Source organism: Maniola jurtina, chromosome 17, assembly GCF_905333055.1.
Source record: "Maniola jurtina chromosome 17, ilManJurt1.1, whole genome shotgun sequence".
Classification (NCBI taxonomy): Eukaryota; Metazoa; Arthropoda; class Insecta; order Lepidoptera; family Nymphalidae; genus Maniola; species Maniola jurtina.
The window spans coordinates 1257609-1270049 of NC_060045.1; the positions used below are offsets into that span (position 1 = coordinate 1257609).

Here is a 12441-nt window from a genome sequence, read left to right on the forward strand (position 1 = left end):
GAGATGATTGCATTTTTATTGGATTTATATTTATACCTATCATGTTTCAGCAAGGTGGAAAGGAACTGGGCAGGATGCTTGTCGGTAAAAGACCTTTTTAAGGTACCTTACTCTGTGCCTCAAAAGAAAAAAAGGAACCCTTATAGGATCACTTCATTGTCTGTCTGTCGTGTCTATAAACCTATAGGGTACTGCCCGTTGACCTAGAATCATTAAAAAAAAAATATTCTGATAAAGTTAGCTCTTGACTGAAATCTCACCTGATGTTAAGTGATGTTGCAGTCTAAGATGGAAACCGGCTAACTTGGAAGGGGTATAGGAGTTTCAAACCCATACCCTGACCGGTTTCTACACGGCATCGTACCGGAACGCTAAATCGCTTGGCGCCATGTGTGATGATGATGATGATGATGATGAGTGCAATATATAAAAGGAATTGCAACCAACCTGTGACTTCTCGGCGTAGTAAACCAAACTGGCAAATATCACAATGCCCAGTACAAGAAAAAACACCAACAGTGTCAATTCCTTCGCTGACGCCTTAAATGTATGTACAAGAATCTTCAGTCCTGGACTATGCCTGGTTAGTTTAAACAGCCTTAATATCTTGATTATTGAGATGAATTCTAGTATATCTGCTCTGTCCACGTTTCTTTTCAGCACAGCCAGTTCTACCACGACGTCCATGTAAAAACTTAATGTAGCTATGAAATCTATTATGTTCACTGGGGACTTTACAAATTCTATGATGTTTGGTGCTACCTGTAACAAGGAGAAAAGAGTTTAGTTTGAACCAAGAAAGGTACACATACTTCAAGTAAGGTAAAAATTTGAAATGCCTATAAATTGCCTGCGACCATAGAATAAATACGTATTTTTAGCCTATTACTGGTTGAATTTTTTAAAATCTTTTACTAGCAGATGTCCACGCCCTAATAGCTATTTGCATGCCTTTCAGCTCGATCCATCCAGTAGTTTGACTGTGGGTTGATAAATCAGTCAGTCAGTAACCTCTTCCTTTAGTATAAAAGGAAAAGATGCCTGATTGATTTTGATTTTGACTTTGTTTTCAAGAGTAATTTAGTACATGAAAAAAATGTTTTTTTAATATTTGTACTTTGACTTTCACTTATGTGATTAAAAGAAAGAAAGGTACTTTTTTTGTTTTCGAACACTATGACACTACAATCAACACTAGAATAATCTTTAAAACTAATTGAGTTATGTACAAAAATACTTACCTACTTATCTTAATAATTAAAAATATACAAACTTCAGCAATGAGATCTTCATAATTCATCTATTAACAAGGAGCATATTCCTTGCATAATATTACAGTAATTATTTTAAATCAAAGGTTCATCAAAGGATTTAATGGTCACAATTATTCAGGGATAGGGTTGGGTAAATGCGTGTTGCTTGTACGTATGGGGTAATTAAATTAATGGTTCGATGGATGACTCCCAGTTAGGGTGTCAACCCTAATCATTAACAATTCAGATAAGTCTTGGCAATTAGTTATTTGTGGACTAGCCGACTCCACCTTGCTCCTCATGCCTTCAAAAACACATTAAACTGTCTGTACCATTTACGCCACGCATCTGCCCCGCTAGTTTTTTTAAAAATTCAGATACAAGTTAGCCCTTGACTGCAATCTCACCTGGTGGTAAGTGATAATGCAGTCTAAGACTGAAGCGGGCTAACTTGGAAGGGGTATGGCAGTTTTTATTAAACCCATACCCCTTTGGTTTCAACGCGGCTTCATAAGCGAACGCTAAATCGCTTTGGCGGCACGGCTTTGCCAGTTAGGTAGTAATTAGGCACGGCCCAAGCCTCCCACCGGACCAGACCAGTGATTTAAAAATTATTAAGTTCCCAACCCTGCCGGGAATCGAACCTGGGACCTCCCACCAATAAGGCCACAGCACTTACCACTGGCTACTCCAACCTGCTCGTATGCTCGCTATTTTTGTTTAAAAAAAAGTTTTTACAGCTTATTATGACACGCGCTTGACCACAATTACACATGATAGAAAAGGATGATGTGGCCTAAGATGGGACGCCTTTGCACCCGGTTTGTAATTGGCAGGAAACGTAACATTTAAATGAATATAAGTAATGCAAAACACAAGAGGCAAACTTACATTTGACAGCCGACTTGGCTTCAGAGATTTCTATGAATATCTTATATCGCTTCCCGAAGGCACTTCGTATGCAATGCATGCCTTTGGGAGACTGCAAGCAGGAAACCTCGTTCCATTGAAATGGTATGGATTTGTTTACTTATTCTTATGTAGAACAAGTATTTTTGTATTTGCTCGATTAAGAGACCTAGCTGGGAGTATTTCAGTAAAAAATGTTTTCCAAAATCCATACATATAGGTACCCTCTGCTATCTATCAAACAACTTGCAGGGAGCTGTTGGACAAGACCGTGGCGTGTGGAAGTCTCTTCAAGAGACCTGTGTCCAGCTGTGGACGACATCAGTAGATGATGGATGGGCTGGCACTCAAAAAATTAAGCTAGCTGATAAAATAACGCTGGTATTTCCGAATAACCCCACAAATACCTGTCGACGATATCAGATCCATTCAGTTCGATAATTTATTTTACGCCTCACATCGCGTTTGGAATATAAAATAGAGAAAAACCGCTCTCGGTTTTTCAGTTCGTATTTTAAATTATCGCACGTGGAAATAATAAAAATCGGTCAAGTGCGAGTCGGACTCGCACGCGAAGGGTTCCGTAGGTACCATACCAGGGAGTTTTTATTATTATAATATGCATGGAGACCGTTTTGAAATTTTTATTATTTATTGTTATAGCGGCAATAGAAATACACACTGTGAAAATTTCAACTTTCTACCTACTACGATTCATGAGATACAGCCCTCTGACTGACAGACGGACAGATGGACAGACAGAAAGACGGACGGACAGCGGAGGTTTAGTATTAGGGCCCCATTGGTACCCTTCATATACGGAATCCTAAAAAACCACTCTCGGTTTTTCAGTCCATGTTTTAAATATCGCACGTGGAAATAAAAATATCGTCAGTAAAGGTGCCTTCTCACTGTGCACGATAAAGCAAATCACTTTTCCTAAAAACTTCAAAACTCAAGAATGTATTTCATGTAGGACAACTAGTGTCTGAGGCTAGATTTTCTAAAAACCAGCAAAAAAACTCAGCCGTTATAATGCGTAAAAATGATTCTCACGCGCCATTCTAACTATCTATCTAATATCATGTCAAATCAATGGTAGTCCTTATTTTAAAGGTGAACCGTACTTTTGATATGACATTGACCCATGGAGTTAAAATGGCGCGTGTGAAGTCATTTTGTACGGACTATAATCTTTTCATATCATAAAAGTTTTGAAAAGATTTTTTTTTTCTTTTGTTTAAAGAATATTAGCCATGCTAATCATGACTAATGCTCCCCTTTCCCCGCCAATTAAGCGTAAAGCTTGTGCCAGGATTGGGTACGATAATAGTGCAACGGGTGGGGTTTGAACCGCCGACCTTTCGGAATTCAGTCCGCTCCTCAACCGTTGAGCTATCGAGGCTTAAGATTTGACAAGCCAGTGCTTCATCGATCCACTTTTCTTTCACAGTATATGAGTTAGTAGTTTATGACCGCGACATCGTCTACTAGGTATATACTACACTAATTTCAAACCCTTATTTTACCTACGTTTGGTCACATGTAACACATTCATTTTAGTACATTTTAGCTCATAAGTATAATATTATGTAGTATAACTCGATTAGTTTTAAGATACATTGTAGTGTTACAGTGACCTAATAAAAAAAGTTTTCTTTCTTTCTTTACCACCTTCGTCAATTTTCAAAAACTCTTTTCTTGCTTTCCTACACCGTGAGAAACAACCTCGAATTAATGTTGAAATATGAAAAGGGAATTCATCTTTCCATTGAAATCAAGTCAATGTGATTAATTGGGAGGCATTCATGATTTGTTGTGTAAATTCTCGCTGATGCCTGTTTTCATTATGAACCCGTGGGCCGTGAGCCATTTTGTTCAAAGAGTTTTTATGATGGGCCAAACGCTGCGCTACACGGCACGTCAAATATAGTTTATTCTGCCTATCTAGACTTCATATATAATTAGTCTGTGATCTAGACTTTTCAAATTTTTCAAACTTTTCACAAAATAATTCATGGACCCGAAACTTTTCATTTATTTATTTACTGAATAGTTTAAGAGATAGAACACATAATATACACAAAAACATACCAAATCACAACTTTTCATTTTGATTCTATACAAACCAAAATATTGTTTTTTCATATAAAAGTATGACGTATTCTGATAACTTAAAGTATCAAAGCATACACCAATATTGTTTTCGTGTTAAGGTAGACCTTACTTAAGTCTCCATTATTTAGAAACTCATCAAAACCTTACCTTGATACCCTTAACGTACAATTTTCTTGTTACGTCAACCCTATAAATCTGGGGCTTAATACGGTAGGATCCTATTTCTTGCTTGCATGTATTTTTTTCAAAATTGACTTATTTACTCCGCTATTAACCCTTCACGCGATTACCAGACTTCATACACCTTTAAGATCATTATGGAGAATTCTCATTCATACAGGTTTCCTCACGATGTTTTCCTTCACCGCTAAAGCAAGTGATATACAATTGCTTAAAACACACATTGCACATAACTATGAAAAGTTAGCAGTGCCCAAAATTGAACCCCCGACCTCCAGAATAGGAGGTGGAAGTATTAACCACTAGGCTTTCATGGCTCTAACCTGATATTGTAAAATTATGAACATTAAAAAGCCGCGACACAAAAACCTCTAAAAAGATTTTTGTGTCGGGGGTTTTTAAATTTTTAAATTTCATTTGTATTTTCACGCTTTTCAAACTTTAATCTTGAAATGTTTTGTGTATTATACTTATAATATACACATTAAGCACTCCCATGCCACAGCGTTGCCTTGTTAGAATTTGGCTGGATAAAAATATATATTGGTCGGTTAGTGATAACCAGTCTAATAAGAAAGCGAGAAAAGAGCTGATAATGTTCAAACGGCTGAACAGATTTTCTTGGATTTCGGCCTTTCAAACAAAAAAAAAACTAAATCAAAATTGTTTCGTTGTTTAGGAGCTACGATGCCATAGACATATGTATAAACACACAGACACACAGATACACAAGTCAAGCAAATAACACCTCTCGTTTTGGTCGGGGGTTAAAAATAAAATATTTATCAAGCAATCGAATCGGAATTTCCGAGCAGTAACTAATGGAAAGGTTCAACATAATAAAGGCTTGTTACGGAACAGACGGACAAACAACCGGAAACGAACCCTCCCGTATTATGGCGGAGGCTTTGTAGGCTTCTGATAAAAAGGACATTGTTGGTGAAAGGGTGAGAAAATACCGAAAAGGGTTTGAATAGGGGATATTTTGTGGCGGATAAAACTGTATCCTTTATAACGAAACTTTCTTTACAACTAGATATTATTATTTTTTTATGTGCTTATTTTGTAAAGAAACATCTTTACAATACAATACCTTTTTAACCCCCGACCCCCGAGAGGGGTGTTATAAGTTTGACGTGTGTATCTGTGTATCTGTGTATCTGTGTATCTGTGTATCTGTCTGTGGCCTCGTAGCTCCTAAACTAATGAACCGATTTTAATTTAATTTTTTTTGTTTGAAAGGTGGCTTGATCGAGAGTGTTCTTAGCTATAATCCAAGAAAATCGGTTCAACCGTTTGAAATTTATCAGCTCTTTTCTAGTTACTGTAACTTTCACTTGTCGGGGGTGTTATAAATTTTTAGTTTACACTTGTTATAAAATTAGGGCTGCCTTTTCGCATAACCTAAGATGACCTATTTTTTTTTAATTTTCATGTACCAAAATTGTAGTAACAATGTAATTATCGCTGTCTTGCTTTCATGGAAAAACAGACAGGGGAGTTATGTAGTAACATCGATAAAAAAAAACATTTCCTATCTCGAAGGAACCCTATTGGACTAAGAGCCTGCGAGTGCCAGACCTTCGCTAAATTATAAAAGCTGAAAGTTTCTCTGTGTATTGTCCCCTACACATAGATAAACGATCAGCAACTATGAAGTTTGGATCATGGTGGCTTTGGGAGAGAACAGGTAACAAAGGTGTAAAAAATCTTAGGTCAAAACTATCAACCTTTATAAAATAGCGAAGGTCTGGTCTCTCTCTATCTGGCTTTGACACACGTACAACAAAATAATTTAGGGTTCTGTTTTATGCATTGTAAGTCACGAAACCCTTAAAAAACAGCTGTTATCTTTGATGACATAAAAGAACAGCCGTCTCTCTGACTATTTTATTGTTGCTTCTACTGTATACATAATATATCTACTGCAATTTGAATTCTAATGGTTTGATGCAAATTTTCAATTCACTGGTACACGTGTACAAACAGAGTAATTTAGGCTGTGGACTATTATTGAGGGGTGAAACTTGTTGCTATAGAAAACATGTAGAATTTAGATGAATAAAAGCTTAAATGCAAATAATCAAATATATTCAAATAGTACAGTAAGTTGTAGATATACTATGTTTTTAGGGTTCCATACCTCAAAAGGAAAAAAAGGAACCCTTACAGGATCGCTTCGTTGTCTGTCTGTCTATATGTCGTTTATGTCAAGAAACCTATAGAGTACTTCCCGTAGACCTAGAATCTTGAAATTTGGCAGGTGAGTCGGTCTTATAGTGCACATAAGGAGAAAATACTTATTTATATATAGAAAATATTAGTATTTTTAATTTTATACTAAGACAACTGTACCAAGTCGGATATCATATGAAAGGGCTTTACCTGTACATTCTAAAACAGATTTTTTTTTATTTTTATGCACAATAAGTTCTTGATTTATCGTGCCGGAAAAATACCCGAATACGGAACCCTCGGTGCGCGAAACTGACTCGCCCATGGCCGGTTCTTTAATAGATTGCGAATATTTTCAGTTAAATGAGCCTTTATTTACATTTCAACATTCCTCCTTGAAACTCCAGCGCTTGAAGCGGTTCCAATATTTTATTTCTCCGCCATTCGATGCGAGTGGGTATTTTAAAGCGTGAACATTAAAATTCAGCGGCACTTTTTTGCCTGGTATTTTATATTCAGAGCGCGTAACGAAGCTCGGCGTAATATTTTTATCAGGTTTAATTTGGCCGGTGGTAAATATTTTTAAATTATATTATCCCTATTTTTAGGGGTCCAGAGAAAAAACAGTACCCTTATAGTATCACCACGTTTTCTGTCTGTATGTCTGTCTAGCTGTCTGTCAAGAACAGTAAAGGGCGTGAAACTAGTCGAGCTTGCATCGACTACATACGTAGTTATAGCCGGTAGTTACATTATAGTTTATTTTTTAACTTGGACAGTATAGGGAAATCTGAAACCATAGAAGATACAAAGAAAGCGTCTTAGGAACCATTTGCTCTTTTTTTATGAAAACAATTTTGATGGAGTCAATTTTTTGGTCAAGCGTGAGTTGTCCATAAAAATCAATGAAATTGACAATTTTTTTTTTAATGCCGATTGTCTCAGTTTCATGTACGGATCATTTCATTGTATCGAAAGAAAAAAATTGGGACAGCAGAAGTTGGTCAAATTTGAGTAAATGATTTTTCATACAATTTTTAAGTAACTGGTAGATAGGTAGGTAAGGTAACCTAAAAAAAATTTGTCCAAATTAAAAATCTAGATAATAATCACTTTATAATAAGTAAAATAACGAATAGGATTGAAAAGAAACCAGTAGTTATTGTTGTCTTTTCTCGATGCCAGTCCTAACCAACCGTAACAATCAGACACCTAAGAACACTATGGTCTATAGAGAATTCCGTGGCAGATTTTAATTTATGTTAATTCGCCGTTAAAGCTAAGATTATTCATTAAAGCTGCATTAAGGCGAAACTCCGAGGCACGTTAACGTTAACAGTTCATTCGGTCCCAGTTTTTCATGAATATCTAATATCCCCGCTCTATGGTTGTCTTTGGTGAAGATGTAGACGTCGTAGGTACAAGTACCTAAAGAGATTAGACAGAGCTACATCATCTACAAATATACAATTTTGAGATCCAAACTCCTTTTTTTTACCCGACCCGGCAAAGCCAAAAGGAAGGGTTATGATTTTAGCAGTCTATGTATGTATGTATATACTATGTATAATTTATGTATGTTTGTAGGTTTGTATTTATGTGTGTTCCACCGTAGCGCCTAAGCTACTGTGCCGATTTTGATTCAAATTCAAATTCAAAATATTTTTATTCAATTAAATTTTTACAAGTGCTTTTGAACGTCAAAACAATCTACCTCTGGTTCGGAATGCCGTTCCTACCGAGAAGAACCAGCAAGAAACTCAGCGGGTGCTCTTTTCAAGTATTCAATTTTCAATAAAATATTACACTCATTCCCACAAATGACTTTCCTGAGGCGGATCGTAGGATTTGCGAGCCTATTACGGTTTCTAGTTTGCCTGTCGTGGAAATCACCGTTTTTTTTTTGTAACTAAGATAAATGAGGTATCAATCAGGTAAATCAGGTTGCCACTGCAACCTTGCAACCCGTTGAGCTATATTGATTACTCAGGGTTTTCCTCAATAGTTGTCAAAGAACATGAGGAATTAATGGTGAAAATGTAACGACTTGACAAAGTACGTGAGAACTCGGGGTCTTATGACGTTGTGACTTGCGAAGTCTAATTTGCCCCGAGAGGCTATAAACTACTAAAACCCGTTTATACCATTAGGGGTAGACACCGTTTAGCAATCATATAGTTGGGCAACAAGTGGGGCAAGAATTAATGGTCAGAACGCAAAGTCGAGAATTTTGAATACTTATCTTGCTGAACCGGTTGCGTCTCACCTCATGTCTGTTGCAGAACCGATGGCCGATGGACAGACAGACAGACAGACAAACAGACAGACAGACAACAAAGTGATCTTATGAGGGTTCCGTTTTACTTTTGATGTACGGAACCCTAAAAATTAAAATTTTGTTAACTAGTGTAATATTAGGTCGGAAGATAATATGTATGTACAGATGATCAAGGCTTTCACGGTTCAGCCTAAATAAATAAAATTGTAGAGACAGTAAGGAATAGGGGTGGAACTTCGCAAACGAAGACAATCATCCAGTTTGATTAATCGTTTTTTACCAATTTCAGTTCTTTGCTCTACTTTTTTTCTTCTCTTCAATATTGACTAGTTTCATACGTTTTTTGATTGATTGGTGGAAATTTTGAAAGCCTTGGGGTCTACGTTATTGGGAAACTTACATCTAAAGTAGATACATGTACATAGGTAGTACATACATGATACTATATACAATGTACATAGTACATAGTAGTACAAGTGAAGTATAGATTGTAATCACGTCTTGTGGTTTGAACTGTACATTGCTACGAGTGTATCAGTATGTTGCTACGAACTCGTGTAGCATTAGTAACGTAGCAGCGTAGGCCGTTGCTACGATATTAACTTTAAAACAAAAATCGTGCAAGTGCGAGTTTGATTCCCAATTAAAGGGTTCCGTACAAGATATGTCTAACACTTTTATGTATAACACATACATTTTATGTACATACATGTTTTTTATATGTTGTGTAGATTATATAATAATAGTTTTGTGAACGCTGTAGATTACGATTAAATAACTTAGAAAAAATACTTCAAGTTAATGAAGCACAGCGCCACCTTCAATATATATGACTTAGCGAGTTAAATATTTTTCGTGAACATATTTTAATTTCTTTTTGTGATGTAACCACAAATTCACGGTTTTCGGATTTTTCCTTTACTTGTGCTATAAGACCTACCTACCTGCCAAATTTCATAATTCTAGGTCAATGGAAAGTACCCTATAGATTTTCTTGATAGAAATGACAGACGGACAGCCGGACAGACAGACAGACAACAAAGTGATCCTATAAGGATTCCGTTGTTCTTTTTGATATACGGAACCCTAAAAACTAAATCCACGCGGGTGAAATCGTGTGCACTAGAGAGTTTAGCTATACAATTCACAGAAATACATTTAATTTAACATGAAAGTAAGTTATTTAGTGAAATTACCTACGTAAAGAGAACCTTTTTCTGCTCGAATAGAAAGTATCTAACATAAAGTACTAGTTTTACGATCTAATTACAGTTTTGTCTCCAGGGCACACAAAGTTATTCTGTTTTGTTATTCTAGACTTTTATTAATTAATACCAAACGTGATTATGTTTAACTACTAGGACATTGCAATGATTTATCGAAAGAGCCCAGTACACATTAACCTAATAGCCATTGCACTCAGCGAACCTCTTATTCATCATCATCATCAACAGCTGGTCATAGGCCTCTTGTTGGGACTTCCACATACCACCACCACTCTGGCACCTCCTGAACCCAGCAGCTATTTGCGAATCACTAGGTGTCTTTCGTCCACCTAGGGATCTTTCAACGATGCGCTTTTCCAAAACCTCGGAGTCGGGACCCCAAAGTCAATCGGATTTTTCGAACTGCTTTGCTTCATCCTCGTGCATAGGTTTTCTCTCAGAATAAGAAGGGTTTAGCTCATAGCTACGCTGTGTGTATTGGCTTCACACACCTTTGAGAACATTATGGAGAACTCTCGGGCATGCAGGTTGCCTCACGATGTTTTATCTCACCGTCAAAACAAATAACGTTTCATCATCATCATGATCAACCCATTGCCGGCCCACTACTGAGCACGGGTCTCTTCTCAGAGTGAGACGGGCTTAGGCCATAGTCTGCCACGCTGGCCCAATGCGAACTCTCAGGCATGCAGGTTTCCTCACGATGCTTTCCTTCACCGTTAAAGCAAGTGATATTTAATTGCTTAAAACGCACATAACTGAAATGTTAGAGCTGCGCGCCCGGGATCGAACCCCCGACTTCCGATTAGGAGCCGGACGTTCTAACCACTAGGCTATCACAGCACAAGTAACGTTTAATTACTTAAAATAAAAGGCACATAACTCCGAAAGTTAGAGTAAAGGTGCCTGCCGATATTGAGCATAGGAAGCCGAGATCTTTACAACTGCTTTCCCCGCTCTATCTTATATATTTTCTATCGAGGAGTCTTATAAGTTTGACGTTTGTGTCTGTGAATCTGTCTGTGGCATCGTAGCTCCTAAACTAATGAACCGATTTTAATTTAGTTTTTTTTGTTTGAAAGGTGGCTTGATCGGGAGTTTTCTAAGCCATAAAAATCGATTCAGCCGTTTGAAAGTTATCAGCTCTTTTCTAGTTTTCTTACAGAATTTTCTGTGTCGGGGTTTTTTAAAATTTTGAGTTATAATATCTTTGCTCAGAAGCAACAGTTATTGTTTGCATGACATAAGTCTCACGTAACACCACTTATAGTTATTCTTTCCGCAAACAATGTAACTGTAGTGAATACCCGTTTCTATTTCTATTTTTATGGAATAAGCTTTGAGAAATATTATTTCCTTTGAATTCTTGTTTATCTTGCTGAAGAAAATAATAAATGTTATTCATACGAGCTATTATGCTTCTAAAACACCATGCTTCTATATTTTATTGTGCATAGATCTTTGTAAGACTAGATTACAAAAGGTATAGTGGCTTACGCACAAATACTTGGAAAGAATATAATTAGACATTAAAATGTAAATATAAATTAAAAGCGTACCTATTTTTATCATACACAGAATTAAGGCAAAACGAAATTATTCACTACTATAAATTTGTTTTCAAATCCCATGGGAACCCATTGATTTTTTGGTAAAAAAGTAGGTTTTGTTACGCTTCAAGTTTTTAACTAAATCCATGAAAAAATTATGCCCATCCGTTGCTCCGTTTCGGCGTGATTGGGGGAATAACCAACCAAAAACACTTTTGCCTTTATAATATTAGTAGGAAGTACTCGTAGGTCATTATTATTCGGAACCGTATAATTCTAATCTACGTAATCCCTTTCAAGACCAGATTATGACAATAATGGGGCCTTAAATCTTACAAAACTGTCCTTTATTACGTTTCCTGGTAATTAAATACAAATGGATTGCTTATTATTTAGAGGTAAATTTTGATAAGCCTCAATTAATTATATTCATTTAGTAACTTTGGTTCAGCGAGTTTATCTTGTTTTGTCCGCTTACATACTCCATGCAAGTAATCTGACATAACTACGTGTTACTATTACCGGTACACCAGCCTGTCCGCACGCAATTTATGTGTGCTGGTAATTACTACTACCAGTACCCTGATAATGCGTGAAGCCAATCGAGCGACACAAGGACAACGCTATACGTTAATCAGTGGTTCTCGCTCGCGTGACATAAAGGTGAGAACCAAGTGATGCCATTGCAGCAGTGTCAGTAGCCATGCCATTATGTTGCAGGCACAATAAATTGGTGGGGAGTGAGTGTCGCT

At 36.8% G+C, this 12441-nt stretch overlaps 1 protein-coding gene across 1 annotated transcript in view; it reads right to left on the reverse strand.

Annotated features, from left to right (window-relative positions):
* LOC123873688 (potassium voltage-gated channel protein Shaw-like) overlaps nucleotides 1-12441 on the reverse strand; it is a 150681-nt gene that overhangs the window by 38867 nt on the left and 99373 nt on the right. Inside the window, exon 6 of the mRNA XM_045918667.1 lies at nucleotides 448-762. Coding sequence (XP_045774623.1) covers nucleotides 448-762 — 315 coding nt within the window. The remainder of the gene's footprint in view (nucleotides 1-447; nucleotides 763-12441) is intronic.